This window comes from Nothoprocta perdicaria, unplaced genomic scaffold (genome assembly GCF_003342845.1).
Source record: "Nothoprocta perdicaria isolate Ctin4 unplaced genomic scaffold, notPer1 scaffold_0, whole genome shotgun sequence".
Lineage (NCBI taxonomy): Eukaryota > Metazoa > Chordata > Aves > Tinamiformes > Tinamidae > Nothoprocta > Nothoprocta perdicaria.
This window is the reverse complement of record NW_020454092.1, coordinates 16,047,828-16,064,872: the sequence shown is the minus strand read 5'-3', so window position 1 is coordinate 16,064,872 and position 17,045 is coordinate 16,047,828. Positions and strand designations below refer to the sequence as shown.

General features: G+C 39.1%; 1 protein-coding gene across 1 annotated transcript in view; it reads left to right on the top strand.

Annotated features, from left to right (window-relative positions):
* The window catches only part of AGBL4 (ATP/GTP binding protein like 4), a 442,154-nt gene extending 433,555 nt beyond the window's left edge, over nt 1–8,599 (top strand). The window contains exon 7 of the mRNA XM_026053874.1: nt 8,547–8,599. Coding sequence (XP_025909659.1) covers nt 8,547–8,599 — 53 coding nt within the window. The remainder of the gene's footprint in view (nt 1–8,546) is intronic.
* The last annotated feature ends 8,446 nt before the right edge of the window (nt 8,600–17,045 follow it).

Genomic DNA, 17,045 nt, shown 5'->3' with positions numbered 1-17,045 from the left:
GTTGCAATGGTCTCAGTACCATTGCGACTGGAGCTCAGATGGTTTGAACAGTGCTTCTCTTTGATCTCCATTCTGAGGGCTGGGTGACTTTTAATATATTTCTGTTTGGATCCGGATCTGGGGTTTTTTGTTTGTTTTGTTTAGTTTTCGTTTCCTTCATCCATTTCATGAACAACTTCTCAATTCTCACTCYTGCAGCAGTTCATTGCTCACCAGCTTCAACCATTCATGGCACTGAATGGTGCTACCTTTTGGTTGACTTTTCAGTTTTTCAGCTGTGTGTTCATATTAAGCTTTCAGTTTGGCTTTAACTGGGACTAATGAGTTCTGGCTTTAAGTGGGAATAATGTGTTAGCAAAAAGAACAGGTGTTATGGGAAGTGAACAAAATGTGACACATATTTGCTTGGATAACAATTTTGCATCAATAATTGTTCTGACACTCTAAATGTAGATATCATCTGTGACATGGTTTCTCCTTCACTAACCTTGTTAGAATAATAAGAATTAAAACAAGGAGGAGGAACACTTGGTTGGGACAGATGTTTGAGGCTATTGGCAATTGCATCACATTTTTGCATGTTCACTTTTTATGCAGTTTGCAATTATGTTAATGTAGGCTCAGGGCACTTGCTGATAAAAGCAACAATACAGTGTGATACAGCCATTGTCACAATTCTGACTATAACTTCAAGGGCGAACATGGCACATTTTTCATTTTTTGCATCTTAAACTTCCTCTATTGTAGAAGAAAAAAGAAAAGGAAAATATCTATGATGGTCTTAATCATAATAAAAACTAAGATCTTGGATAAAGGTACCAAAGCTACCACAGAATTCTTTTTTAGTAAGAGAAAAGGAGARCTGGGAAACCGAATAACTAAATATAAGACATTTCTGTAAAATAAATTTACAATACCTCCGGCATTGTAATTTCTGATGAGATCTGTGTACATTGGAGCAATGAAAGGACTGACTAAGCTGAGTTTTTGTGTAGATGTTATCACATAAAGTAGCAATTGTTTCAGAACTTCAGTTTAATCAACACAGCAATTAGTTAGATGAATCAAAATAGTCAAATACTAAAACAGCTTCCAATAACTACGTTGGTACACATTCAGCATTAAACGGGGGGAAAGCTTTCTGTATCTTGCCATTTTTTTTTCTGAAATATATTTTTGGTATTCTGATATTTACTCAAAAATCTACAATAATTGATTATGTAGGAAAGAAAATGTAAAATTTTTGCACAGGTAATGTAACTGAGTGCCTGCTCAGTTTCTTTCTCATTTTTTTTCAGTTTCTTTCTCAGTAAAGGCATTGTCCAAAGGAGCCTGTTGCTGAAAGACAGCAGCTTATTTAAGAGTTTACAGCTGAGATTTTTGAAAGAGGTGGAGTTAGGCATAAAATTCCTAGTTATTTCTAGTTAGGCATATAATTCCATATAATTCCTAGATTGGAAAATCTCCACCTGTGGATTAGAAAGTCCGGTTTTGAACATACAAATGCAATTTGATGAAGATTAGTCAGCCTTAGAGTAGGAGAGTCCTCCATGCAAGTCTCAGCACCCAAAACGTTGTTACCTAATTGCAAGAATAGATGAAATGGATTCAAAAAAGAAAGGTGACCCCTGTGGAATGCCAATCCGTCCCGAGAGAGCATCATTTTTTGTTTGTGAAATTTCCCAAACCAGTTCCCATACATTTAGCCACATATTGTTTGGTGATCTCATGCAGGTATTACAACAGCTCTTCTCCAGATGCTGCTAATGGGTAATTTTCCAAAAACTGATCAGCCAATTAATGAGATTTATTGCAAGGTAAAATAATTCCATTAGTGCCAATAAAAGAGGCATTGAGGCACGAGTGACTAAACGTATAAATAATGGYTTATGAGATGCCAAAAATCATAATGTTAGTGGCAGACATGCCATTTCCAGGGCTCGTGATTGCAACATGGTCCCCCAGAGCTTCAGTAGAAGGTATGAAGGTGAACTCATACTTCTWGGCTTGGATCCCCTCTGTGCACTGCACTGAGCACCCACCACCATGGTGACCCCCACGGCCTCCTGCCTTGCCCTGGATGACTTCTGAGTGAGGAGGAGCAAATGCAGTGCCCACAGAGGTGGGACCATCAGGTGTGTCGAGATGTGAGTTCTCAGCCTTTGGCTGCACAAACTGCTGGTGGCAAGGAGTTCTTGTCCTGGACATAGGGAAAAGAYATTCATGTCAGCCTCTGGTGACCCATTTGTATGTTAAGCTGAGCAGGGATAGATCATTTATACCTAACTTGGGCTGAACTGAGCACATCCTGCAGTGGGAGGAGGAAAGCAGGGGCACGTAAGGGTGCTATGAGCCCAGATGACCTGCTTCAGCGCTCCTGAGGAAGGTGCTGCGGAAAGTTCCCCGGCATGTCTGAAACTGGAGGAAGCCTTTCCTTTACAGCAGGGCTCCAGAAACCGCCAGGCACAAATGATGCATAAGCTGGGAGTGAGCCAGGCTCCTTCCTGCTCCGAGGGATTCCTTTGAAGCCGCTGACACCCATGTAAAAGGAGGAGGGGAATGCTCTGCCGTGCTGCAAGGAGCTGCAGGAATGTTAAGTTACGTTTATCAATGATCTTGCCATCCACCTTGCTTTGTAGCCCCTTGACTTGTGAGTTGCAATGAGACACAAGCGTGCCACACGGTTCGGGGTGCCAATGTGTGCAGTGAGGTGGGGAAAAGATGTTAAAAATTCATTAGTAGCTGGCAGGGCCATGCTGGCAGGAAGTGCAACTCAATGAGGTTTAAGTTTTGGTAATTTAATTTTCTTAAAAAAAACCCAAACTTCTGGATTTGATCCCAAACAGTTTCCACCATGATTTCCTTAGTAGTTTGTGTTTCAGGACCAAATCTTCAGGTGGCTTCATTAGGCTTTTCTGCTCAAAGCAGCTGAGCAACTGTCCTTAATTCCAACTAATCATGCTCTAGTAACACTTTGGGCATGCTCTTGTGGTTGCTTCCCGTTTTGTGGTAGCCACTCAAGAGTTGCAGATAAGGTATCCCTATTTCCTTAGCTTTTCTACAGAGACAAAGCTTTTTGCATCTCCGATATTCATGATAATAACACAGCTTTCTAGTTTCTCTTCTCTATAAGGTGAGTTCTTCTCCCACTGAAGTATTTTTTAATTATTGATACCATAAATGGAAGTGTGTTGGAAACTATTGGCTTTGAAAATAGCTAACATGTGATATTATCCAAGAACCATCAGGAAAATTCTTTTGAAATTCTCTTTGATTCAGCCGTCCTCAGGGTTTATCCTTCCCTGCCAGTCTCTCTACTGCCAATTTAAAATAACATTCTCCTGAAATCAGTGCAATGTCAGGAGAAATTCATCAGCACCGTAGGTGCATGTTTCCCAGGTGTATATAAACCTACTGCATTTGGCAGCAGTAAATTGATTGCATTTAAAAAAACTGGGGTAGTTGAATATGCCGTGGTGCCCAGCTTGGCTACAGTGTGGAATATAAAGTATTTGAAGTTGCTTTCCATTCCATTTTAGGAGAAATGAAGTAAGAGCTGACTCCATAATTCCTTCCTCTTGATTTATTCAGTTTTTGCCCTGACTACATTAAAGACTTGCATGCAATGATAGAGTAAGATATTCCAAATTTCTATGGAGAGGCTTTGAGATTTGATCAGAAATGTTAATGTCTTTGTGTATGTTTTTCCCCTACTATTCAAATTCTTACACTTTCAAGCAGAGAAGAAAGCTTGATTTAAAAAGTATTTACCAGGCTGATCTATGCAGTGAAATATTTCCCTTCTTTTAATATCTTCAGTGCTGCGTGCTCTAAAAATGTCTCCATTTCATTAATTTGTGATACACTGCAACACTGAATTCTTTAAAGGTGGCTTTAGTTTCTGCCATACATATTTTACGGCTTTAAATTATAGATATAGGACTGTTGCCTAGTTAATTTCCTCTGGTTAGGAAAATATATTTCTACTTTCCTGGCATTGCATTAAATGATATGTGGGATTTGCTATATTTTTTAGCTGATTAAGTTTTGCGTTTCTACATATTACTTCTTAGAAGACCTCAAGTAAAAGTAGGGAAAAGGAGGAAAAAGTTTCACAGTGTATTGGAAAGTTTCATTTAAGTATCATTTTCAACACTAAGCCCCCTACAAGCCTTTTCCATTACCTTCCCGGATAGTCTGGCTGTCTACTTCTTTCTAATTGAAGCATGAAAATAATATGAACTCAAAGTCATGAAGCTCTAAGACACGTATTAGTAAAAATGATACAGGGTAATAAAATGTGACAGAAAGTTGTTTGCTGTTAAAACTTGATTACTATTTTTGATAGTCCTTATTAATTAATACTGTATTGATTTTGGTCTAAGTATGTGTCAGGGGATACTCTCTGAGTTTTTAAACAGCCTAATGTAATTACTGTTTGTGTTTGTTAGTTAAGCTTCACACACTGTTTTCTTTTTTTTGGAAAAGAGGTCAAGAAAAGAAATYACTTATCTTTCCAGTAACAATTTGAGTTTTGTAATGCTCAGAGACAGTTAGGAGTGAAACTACTTCTCATATCCCAAAGACACTAGTTATTAGTTCACCCATCTGCCAGCAAAAGTGTAAAATAATTTCAGAAAAAAAAAACCTCATTGCTGAGTAATGGACCCTAAATAATGTGTTCAAAGGCCTAGCACCAGGATTTCTCTGTCTTASAAATAAAACATAAATTATGAAATCTCGGCTCAAAGTTACGGTGCTGTTGGTCTTAGCTGAAGTCTAGAACTGTTGGAAGAAGTTTGTTCTCGTCTTGAAACTTGAGCAACAGAGAATATGGAGAAAAGAGACTCTTTTTTTTCTTTTTTTTTTTTTTTTTTTTTTTTTTAAAAATGTCTTGTTAGATCTGAGGTTGTCCTGAGGCTAATTAGGAAGCTTGACCATATCTGATTATGCATCTTCACTCTGTTGGTGCAGTTATAAGAATTGCCATTTGCTGTGATAAGCAGAAGTACAGTTGCTTGTAATTACATATTCTAGCATGTGCCTCGTTCTCGTCTTGAAACTTGAGCAACAGAGAATATGGAGAAAAGAGACTCTTTTTTTTTTTTTTTTTTTTTTTTTTTTTTTTTTTAAAATGTCTTGTTAGATCTGAGGTTGTCCTGAGGCTAATTAGGAAGCTTGACCATATCTGATTATGCATCTTCACTCTGTTGGTGCAGTTATAAGAATTGCCATTTGCTGTGATAAGCAGAAGTACAGTTGCTTGTAATTACATATTCATGCACATCAGTACCTGTCTAACTCTTGCGTCTGTTTCCCATCGTGCTGCAGCAGTGGTTGCAGAGATGCTGCTGTTCCTGCCCTCTCCTCCTCAAGCAGAGGAGTTCTGTCCTGGTCCTCAGATCCCTGCCTGCTTCTCAAAAGAGCACTTACATCCGTCCCAAATACCACAGCTTTGGGATCTCCTGAAATGACACTTTTTTTAATCTATCAATGAAACCAGAGGTTTCTGCACTTAGTTGCTAAGCATTTACCTTCAGTAAGACTATTTAATCTCCTACCTTTGCATTTATTTTTAAGAAGCAGCTTTTTTTTTTTTTTTTTTTTTTATGGATATATGTAGAATAAGTGATATTTGCTAAGTCAAAATAAGACCTCAGGGAGAAAATTCTAAAGGGTAGTCCTTTACTTTTGAAGAAAAATATCAAGTTTTCCCACAATACCTTATTATTATTCTGGGTCACCGTGATGTTTCCATGCACCTTGGCATGTCCCTTTAATTGGATCTGTACATAGGAAGGTCCAGCACGGTTGCATTGAAAGCTGACATTTCTAACTAACTGACCTTTTCAGGCCCAGTGATACTCCTATAATGATTATCCTCTAGCATTGTTTGGACACAATACCACATACTTCACAGCACATAAAGAATATGTTCCTTGAGAACTATTCAAAACGCCCAATCTCAAGTTAGCAAAATGAGAAAATTGGGTGCAAACATTCATCAGAGTGTTATTGTGCAGGTATTGATTTGAATGCCCTTTCATTTCTCTAGGAAAAAGTGTTGTATTATAGAGCTCTAAATTAACTTCTGCTCTGTTTTTTTTTTCTTTTTTTTTTTTACTTCTCCTAGTAAGTATAAAAAGGTCATATTCATTCATAAGGCTGAATAGATTTGTGGGATATAAGCAATAAGATAGCAATCAACCTTCAAATAACCTTTAAAGAGACAGTATCTTTTCTTACGAACAGTAATTGATCTGCTCATTAAGTCACTGCATCCTCTTTGGGGCTCACCTAGGCAAAAATGTGCAAGACCCATGACAAAAGGATGTCAGCTAGAACAATATGGGAATAAATTCTCATGTGGAAATATAAATATTTTACATGGCTTGGGCATGTGCACTTGATGAAAGGCTTGACACTGTGCTGTGAATTCCTTGACTTGACTGTCATCAGGGCGCGTGAACAAGATGCAGAAAAGAGTTGAAAGTGTGAATTTGATGTTAGTGAGGATGACGATGGTGATGTGTTCATACATGTCAGAAATCTGAACGCCTCTAACTCCCCTCCTGAATGTAGTGACTAATGTCGAGTAATGGTCTCACAGCTGGACTCTTGCTGATGAGCATGTGAAGGGCGCAATATTTAGCTGGATATTCCCTCAAATTACTCATCTAATTAAAGATACCAATCGGAAGATTAGTGTTCTGTTCGTGTCCATATTTCATTTCTGCATATAAATCCATGTTGTGTTTTTAATATTATTTTTATGAATTGCATATACGCTGTGGACTATCTGTACATAATTGAATGCGAGGAGTTGTCTTGGTTTTTATCTTTGATCACAGTTTTCAGAAGCAGCAAGTATCCCAGGTGACGAGGCTTTTTGTGCTGGAAATGTTTGCACATGATGCTTTCTCTTCCGTATCACGGTGTGCAGGGCAAGTTTCTGATTGATTTCAAGCAAGTGAAAATGAGCAATTTTGTGCACAGGTGTATGGTGCACCTTCTCTTTTTGGGTTGTCTTGAGGAAAAGTTAAAATGTATCTTCCCCTCTGAAAAAAAATAATATTTTCTGGGTATTAGAGGTTTATAAGGAGCATGGAAAGCTTTCTTTTTTAAAGGACATTTTAATTAGTAAAGGCGTTTTTATGGTCACAGTCTCTTCACTTAGGAATTACAGTTTGTTTGTTTAATTATCTACCGTGTGACCTTAGCAAAACTTAGTGAAAATAAKCCTGTTCTAAATACCTGGAAGACAGCAGGGAACATATAGTGACACCACAAAATGGAGAGCAGTGCAGAAATGCATGAGCCAGCAGCGGCCTGGATAGGTGGGCTGCACAGCTCAGGGCAGACGTGCTGGCTCGAGCCTTGTTGCAGACCAGCCTGGGTACCTGCCYGCACCCATGGGGATAAAAAAGCCCTGACTTGCTGGTTTTACTCGCTTTAGTGTCCTGTCTTTCCTGTGCTGCTAAGTTGCACCTGGATCCGAGCTTTTGCTTRACTTTTATTTATTTATTTTTTAACGTGTCAGAGGCACTGATGGTTGGTGATGCCAAGTTTCTGCATTAACAACACCCGTGCATCCCAGTCCCTGCGTACTTGGAGGTGCTCAGTGCTGCTCAAACATCAGCTGCTCGGTGCTGAAGACCTGATAGCTTARGTAGACAAAGCAAGGGATGGCAAACATGAAACACAGAAAGAAAATAACAAAAGCAAAACCAGTTTTTAGAGCTATGTTTTCTTTTGGAGAAACCACCCATTGGTGTCTTTATCCTCTGCTAGGATTCTGGGCCTCTTTGCTACCTCTTCTCCCTGTCCCTGCTCTAACAGAAGGTGGCAAAACAGTGAGTTTTACAGGTAAAGGTGCTGGCACTGCAGCTCATTTGTTTAGAAGGTGTGCTGGTGGCCTCATTTTTYAGTATGCACATTTTCTGTTAAAGCAGTCAGCCAAGGTCACTGGGAAACCCACAAGAAAGGATAACCTAGAGCCTTTATGATTATTTTGAGCTTGTAACTTGAAGGCACAAAGGATTTTTTTTTTTTTATAGGCGAGGTATGAATGGAGAAGGTGTGATGGGCTTGTGAATACAGACTGAAAGTGCAGAATAACCCATAGTGGAAGAGTGGCTTCTTGTCACCCGGCGGTACAGTAGTTATCGAAGATGCTGCTAAACGAGATAGTGTGGGTACTGCCAGACAGTCGTGTCGCTGCAGTGTCCTTAAAGAGCGGGTTAAAGGAAGGTGAGACACTGTTTTTACAGCGTGGCGGGCATCTGACACTGCAGCCAGCTGGGGTGTCTGTGCGGGATGCTGCGCTGGCCTGTGCAGGTGCTCGCTGCCAGGATTGAGGACAAGTCCTGGGAGAGAAAAGGACACAGGCGGYGGGGACAAGGACTGCATGGGTAAAGCAGAATTCTACATTTGCTAGCCCTTATGAGGGTTACCTGCGCTCTTACTCAGCTGCATCCATGGTCCTTATCTCCTGGGACTGCCAGGAGGAAGACTCACCTATGCAGGTCTGATCTTCTGCTTCTCAGATCTGCTGTTGCTCAGGCTGCTGTCACGTCCTGTGGTAAACCTGCTGGCTTGAGATCCAGCCCAGGGCTGCGAGGGAGCCCGGCTGATGGRCTGGGGCAAAATGCACCCTCAATGGGGACCTAGAGCAGCTCTGAGCTTTGGGACCCGAGCCACAGCACTTGATTGTACCAAAGCCCATTGTCAAAGACCTAACAAACCATGGGCACACATTGCATGAGCCTGTGACCCTGACCTCAGCCCCTTCCCTCCAGCACCCTGAATTTTGTCATGTTCTAGCACGAGAGAGTTCCCAAGTGACCTGAGTCTGAGTGCCGGATGGATGCATCTGCCTTTAGCTCTGTGCGTGGCCCTTGGTGGAGTGAGGAAGACGCAAGACCTTCCTCCCACCTCCTCACTGGTGCCGCATCCCCAGGAATGTCTCTGTTCCCACCTTGGCTGACCCTTGGTTGGTCCCAGCATTGCCCCCAGTGCTGGACACTGCTCCCCAGCCCTGGAGCCCCACGGCTCCGCTCCCTCCGTGAGAGCATCTTCACCACCGCTTGCTCAGCCGGAGCCTCCCGGAGCAGGAGCCATGGCGGCTCCCACACAAATGGAGATGCTATACAATAGCCCTGCTGCTAATAAATATAAACCGTATAGATGTCAGGTCGCCCGRCGAATGCATTCTCCCCACAAACCGGGCGGCTCTGCGGCGGTGTTCAGGAATTAACTGCAGGAGTATTACTCTCTTAAGGCTTTGTGTTATAGTTCTGTTTTCTTCACCTTTAACCTGACAATGGATTATGACCATACTTTCTCTTATAACTAAATGCTCTTCTGTCCTTTGACAAAACAGATTTGTGTCTTTTCATAGCTTTCTGTAGAGGGCTAATAATACATAGGAAAGCTTTACTGCCCACAGGAGATTTTTGCCTGGCTGTAATAATAAGAAATGCTGTTGAAAAATCATGATCAATGTTAATTCAGTTATTTTTCATTTTCTTCTTTTTTTTTTTTTATAATGAAATCTTCTACTTTGTACATTTTATCCAGTGCTACCCCATGAATTGCTCGTTGGAGAGAGGGGTCATTGGTTATAAAAATGAATTCTTGTTTTTTGTGCTCATACAAAAATAACTGCAATATTTTGAAAAGATGAATTTATGGGAGGAAAAAAAAAAGTGGAATCTGGATGTACAAAAGATGTAAATGTTGTTTTCCAGGTTTTATGATTCCCAGATGCCTCCTCTAATTGCATAGCTAACCCTGAGTTTATTAAGTTATTTTCCAGAGTCAAGCTCATTTGTATACATGTCAGAATAAAAACTGAATTTAAAGAAACAAAACCTTTGGATTAGAATTCCAGAGTGATAAACAAACTAATTTAGAATGCATTTGCATGTAATTTACATGTGCCAAAATGGGATTGCATGTGGTTTGTAAATACAGGTCTTGAATCTATTTAATGTTATGGAGTAGCACAGAAGAAATTAATTGTAGCTTAAAAAAAGGTTCAAATAATAAAAAGATGCCTTAAAATGGCCATGTTTGAATGTGATTCAATGTGCAGAAACTGGTGAGGAGAGATAAGCGTGCAGAGAAAGCTGTAAATTCTAGCAGCAACATCTGTAGTAGTTAGAATACTATGTTTTATAGCAACCCCTTACCTCCCCCCATGGACATTGCTATGGCAAGCAGTGTATTTATTATTCACGTTCCACAAGACATGTTTTGCTAGCACAGCTTTAAAAAAAAAAATCTGTTTGCTTTCTTTAAGGTATAAACTTATTCAAAGATGGTATCAGCTTTGAATCGTAACATCTTGGCCAGGTTAGCTTGCATGCTTTGACACAATRTAGAAATCGTAATTCTTCTGTTTATTACTGTAGCACCAAAGGTAGTAGCAAAGGACCAGTCGGCAAGTAGTCTCCAGTCTCTAGATTCAGTCTTCATCTGGAGAAGACAGGTCATTGGTTTCTGCAAGAACTTCCAGCCTGAATAGAGGAGGCAAGGTAGGAGGAGAAGGTCATGTAGCCTAGCAAGCAGTGGTGGGAATTGTAGAGTAAAACCAAGATAAGGAGACATTGAGGGAGGAAGAGTCTTTGATCAATGACCCAGTCCACACAGAGCTGGACATTTCTTGTCAGGAGCATCATAGGTCCTCAGGCTGCAAGAAGACTCATACGTTGATTATTTTTGCTGTTCCTCCTTCTAGCAGGAGGCCTTGACSGATTGCTCTGTATGTTTGTTTATTTCCCAAATAGTATACATCAAGAGGCAGAGTGGTCAAATATCAAYGAATATCCATATTTTCAGAGCCTAGTAGGCCAGAGGAACAAATCTAAAAGTGGCAGCAATGTGCCCCTGCAATACATGATGTAACAGGGCCAGTAGAGCTACTCCGTGTTGAGACTTGCATGTTTTGTGATTTGCTGGATATTCCTAAAGATATAAGATTTTCTTGCTGAATGCTGCTATAATTACTAGGCTAGCTTTGTGGCATACATTTCTTCATTTTTCAGACATGGAGAAAAAAAAAAATAGGGGTAGATGGTGAGACTTTGTTGCCTATTTGCTGTGTATTGTTTCACCTGAGTGAACCCTGAGTGAGATAATCCTGAGTACTACRGCAGAATTATCAAGATTTCTATTATCAAGAAGGAAAAGATGCCAGGAACCTTTCCATAATAAGGTCAAGATATATTTGAATGTGCAGATAAATGTCTCTAAATATTTTCTTGTACTTCTTGTGATCTCTAGAAATTTTATTTCCTATTTGGATATGAGCCATTTTATATATCTGGTATAAATGTTAATTATTAATCAGGATACAATCTATTTAAGCTTCTTCCACTCTCCCTTTCTTCCCAACAAGGCAGCTGGATGAAACAAGAAAGACACATCGTTATTATTAGTAGATGATAAATTAGCCTGTTACCCAGAAGAAGATTGTTTTTCAAGACCAAGGATGAGACTTCCCAGTGGCTGCAATAAGAGAGGAGTCTGCAGTCTGTCCCCTTTGTGTTTGATACACACGCACGATAATGTGATTCTACTCAAATGGCTTTTATTAACAAGTTATTGATAATAGCAGAAAAGAAGGATTATTCTTGTAACTTCTGTTCTATTGGTTACTCTAACTAGTGAATGGATTTAGTGAGCGGAAGGCTGGATATATAGTAAAATGTCTTTTTTTTAATGCTGCAGTTGAAAGTAAGAAGTTTGAAGGCTAGTTAGAAAAAAAAACAATAGCAGGTAATATCAAAAAAACAAATCTAACAAGTAATAAAAGTTATTGCACATATCCCAAGTGAAGCAAATCATTTATAACAAGATCTGTGAAGCTGCAGCACAAATATGCCTTACAAATCTGTTGGCTAAATTTGCTATTTTTGCTTTATGTATCCTTGTACAAACGAATGGTTTCTTGACACCAGATCTGCCATGGCTACCCCTATGAGCAGAGTCCTGGAGATGAAATGCTAAGCTGGCAATTAGTACCAATGACCAGCTGTGAAAACAGGAGTTTCTCTCATTTACTTTAATTATATTTTTGTTCAAATATTTGCATATTTTTTCTCTTATTCATTGGAAACATTCTTATCCTTTCAATAGCAAAGGAGACATTTTCAGTGTGTAYTTAATTCTTTTCTTATTTGCCAATCTAAATGCAAAAACCAGGCCTTCTTTATATGAATAGTGTGTGTATATACATGGAGTCATCTATACGAGCAGCTAAGAAGTTGTACATTAGATTGCAAAGCCCTTCAGTTTAGCCTCAGTTCTTATTCAGCAAACTGTAGAATGGTTCTGGAAATTTGCAGTGTAGYTATGCTGTTGTGGGATAAGAACAAGATCTTATGGTTGTTAACTGATCGAAACAAGTGAGATAAAGGGGAAAAATAGTTTTTCCAATGGAGGAAAGTTACCTGGGAACTACACTGGGACCTCTTCACTTCATAGCTATGAATGATTTGGAAAAGAGTACGAACATCAGGATGACAGTTTGCTGATTATAGAAAATTATCTAGAATGTAGGACAGTAAAAGCAGCTGCAAAGTGCTGCAGAAGGAGTTCATGGTACCAAGTGGCTCAAGAGCAACATCACTGATGAAGTTCAAAATCAATAAATGCAAAGCAATCTACCTAGGATAAATCATCTCTATACAATAGTTTTAACCTATCTTTTGCCACTCAGGAGTAATATCTTGGAGTCAGTGTGCACATCTGTTTGCAGAAATATTAGGAAAACTAAAAGCAGAACAGAATATGATGCATTATACTGCTCTCAAAATAGGTAATAGAGCTAATGAAAGTACAATGAAGGATGCTCAATAAAAAGGCTTCTACCTGGGGAAAAAAAAAAGTTTGTCATCCCCCCACTAATCTGTTGCAAATGAAGCTTAAACTAAGTTTCTAAGGTTCATGTGTTTTTAAATAGAGAGCTTCAACTAGTGTGGTGTAACTGTATTTTAGACTTCATGATTATGTGTAGGTATTGAAATAATTACAAGTTAGTCCAGGCCTAGAAAGTGTATTTTGCCTCATGAACAGAGATCATAGCAGATTTATTTACAACATGGAAGAGAAGCTGACTACAGCCTGTATTATGATTTGCAGGAAAAGGACAAAATTCCAATAGCTATGTAGAATTCTTATCAAATATTTGAATAGAGAACATACAAGTTCTTTTTTCTTTTTAGAAAATGTATTAATTGTATAGTCCCTCATGCCTGGATGTGAAAGAAAACAGCTTTGGTTAAGAATCCTAGAAAGTAAAAAGAAAATTTTAAAAAAAAAATTAAAAAATAAAATAAGGGACATAAATTTCAAGAGTAAATAGAAGAATAAATAAAAGTATGAGAAAGCTAAAAGCAATAAACTGGTATATTTTCTAGGATTTATTTTATTCCAAATATACTACAACTCTACAGGTGTTAGTTGATAATGATGATGTTGTAAAGGATATGTTCAGTACAATTTTTTTCTTCTATGTTTAGAAAGTGGGATACTGTTTCTGTCACTTTGTGGATGAAATGCTTTCAAATCCATTTAAAACTTAAAAAAGATGTTTCAATCGCTGGTAGGGATAAACACTCTTGAGTCAGTAGGCTGAGATATTTTGTGTGTAGAAGGCTTAAAGGAGYTGGAATTATCTCAGACTAATACCATTGGTAGTAAATAAATGTTCGAACATGTCATTTTGTTGTACAGATGCKCAAAAATGGTAACAAGGGTGACTCAGGTTAGCACAAACTGGTATTTTGACAACAATCCTAGAAAATTAGTAAGACTGATGGAGTTTTAGTTAGGAAGAGTTAACACTAATGAAAGACCGTCAGCATTGTTTTATAAGAAAAAAGGATTTGTCAAACGATCCATCTTGGCCTTTTTGAGAATGTTATAAATTTAGTTCATAAAGTTATCTGCTTGTTCTCCTTAAGGTATTTTTTTTCTTTACAACTTTGGAAAAATATAGAATATAGTAGGTAGGTTAACGATCACTCAACCGCCACATCTCACAAATCACTCATCATGAGGGAATCTCACTTGAGCAGGGTTCTTTTTAATGGGTTTCCTTTCACGGTAGTAGTCCAGTGTTATTTCTAATGATGATTTGTTGATGATTAAAACATCACTGCTGAGTGGTAAGAGAAGATGTAGAGAGGTTAGTTGTACGGTACAACCTTGATCTCTTGACAGATTGGATCCACTTACATAATACGGATCTCAGAACAGCCACATGTGGGTTCTGGTTCCCAAAGCCAGGGATGGAGGCTAAACGCTGTTAATGGAGGAGTAATGACTGAGGAGAATTTGGGATTATGATTGTCAAGTAATTTAACTAGGTGTTCCCTGGACAGTTACATGGCAAAACCAATAAAACCTCATGCTTAAAATATATGTGCGTATATATATAACCTAAACAGGCAAGTAGAATGGATCAGAATATTGACGTGCTGTCTCAAAATATTTCCTGCCTTTATGTTTAATATTTGTTACTGTAGTGTCCACTCTGGAAGAAAAGATATTGAAGAACTGGGGGGGGGGGGGGAGAAATAATATGAAATAGGAAAATTTTCTCTTTATCTCAACAAAAATGAGATGGGAGATGATATGCTGACATTCATTGGTGCCTTCCCATGGGTCCTTTAGGTCATGTAGGTTTTTAAATCCAATAGAGGGTAAAACGAGAATTAAGAGTAGAGAGAAATGAAAAATAAGTATCGAAATGACTTATGAAAGGAAAGGGGGTGGTTATTCAAGGCTTCTTGATTGCTCCCTCTCAAGAGAGGTATCATTTTTAAGATATGCTTTAAGCAAATTCAAATTGTCAGGTTACCAACRGGTTAAATGAGTGGCTCTGTGGTTGCCTGCGCTCTAAGAAGTTAGTCTGGAGGAGCACCAGCCTCTCTAACCAAAGTTAAAGCTCAAATTAGAGAAAAGGGAGCTCACAAATCCAAACTAATAACGTGGAAGAGAAAATAGCTTACAGGAAGTTGAACGTTCCTTGGCTGTTTTTMAGGATCTTTTTATTTGGGCTGTTTGAAGTTTGTGTTTCCCCTTAACAAGGCAAAAGAATTTAATGGCTTGATGTTGTTTGGAGCTGAGTGACTGCCTGTAGGCTTGCTTGATGAGAAAAGTGACATCCTGAGGAAACCAACAACAAATTACAAACAAACCCCTTATTAGTAGAGGCAGTTACCTCCTGCAGTATGATTGATCTGGCGTCCCTGCAAGGATAGTGCTCTTCGCGCTCCGCAAACTTGACAAATAATAGTCTTTCTTAGGAGTTCATATTCAAGTTAGGCGGTAGAAATACAATATTACTTTCAGATTCCAAACAAAGTGAAGTGCTGAATGTTGCTGTTTCTTTACTGTGCTGGAGAGATTTTAAAAATTATACGTGTGTGGATCTTCTTTGGGCTTGTTACCTCTGAGACACCTTAGAGGCAAGGTCAGTTTTCAATATTTGGTTAGACCTCAGGGAAAAGTGTAGCTGGAAACTTGTTTGGTGCTTGTTGAGTCCATCAGAGCAGGCAAACAGACCTGCTGTAGAGCATCCTTGTTCCTTGTTTTCCTTGTACCATAGGGATCCTGCAGTAAGAGTCTGGGTACAGTTGCGTGTGACATTTGCATGCTCTGCTCATGGCAACTCCCTACATGGAAATTATATAAATGCTTCTTAAAGCAAGTGTCGGTGCTCGTTAAAACTTAGAAGCACGATGGCGCTGGAGATGATATTAAAAAGGGATTGTAAGGTCTCAACATAGAGCAGTGCAAGCTCCACCACACCTCTTCGTCAGCGCATCAGCCTTGGAGACAGGGATGTGGTTTCCAGGTGCCCCTTATCTCCTCGGCAAGTCAGCAATTGCTGTTGGTGTGAGAGGGGTGGCAACGCTCRTAGGGCACAGCAATACTCGTAGCATAGCACGTTCAAGGTCTTGTGTGCACAGGACCTTTCAGTGCGTTGAGCTGAAAGGATGATCTAAATTTAAATGAAGTTGGCATAAGTGGATCTATGCTTGCTCTCTGTGCCTTAAATGTTTTAATTTTAATTTTACTTTGGTTTGAAGGAGAAGACAGGAAAAATGTGAAATTGTTTAGGTAAAGTCTGAATCAATACTGTGTTTTGGGGGGGAAAGAAAAAAGAAAAAAAAAACATACAGGTATTTCCAGCATTCACTTCTCCAATGCTGTGGTATTCAGAGCCATTAAAAACCTCTGTGGATGAGAATAGGCAAGCACACTTGTCACTTCCCTCTCTCTTATATAGTGAAAGAAGTATAGTGTGCTGAGACAAAATCTTTCTAGTATGAGCATCAGAACCTCTTAGATGGATTTAGATCTCTCTGAAGTTATTCCAGTTCTTCTTAGGGGTCTGTACAGGTATGTACAAGACTTGCGCTCACAATACTGTTGGACAGGTGGATGTAAATGTCCAAGAAGATTCTATTGCTTCTGTTCACCTTTTGTAATTTTGAAGAACAAGTGAAATTCTAAGATTTGAGAAACCCTTGAAGAAAGACAACATTAATTGCATGGATCCATGTCTTCTCTCAGCCCAGAAAGTCCAAAGATAATTTTGACTTTTTTCCTCCGCGCAAACAAAAACAGGGTACAAAGAAAAGCCRGAGGTGTAGGTCTTTGATCGGGAGTGCTTTGTTGGGACAGTCAGCAGGACCATGCAATGTGGTGGGGAAGATAAGTGTAGTCTGGACTATTTGACAAGAGCAATGTGAAGCATTAGTCATGCTATTAAAAATAAATAATAAATAAAGAAGTTGCTCATATGTAGGCAGCATAATAACAGCCTTAATAAAATCTTCTTTTGTTTCTGTCAGTCTTTAGACTGATAAGAGTTGATCTTTAGAGCAGGACAATTGCTGAAGAAGACCTTACACTTCTGCTATATAATTTTGAGGTGGTTTTTTTTTTTTGGACCAGCAATAGTCTTGTGTCTTCAATGCCTATTGGAGGTTATAGCACACCATTTCATTTCATTTGAAGCGTATCCA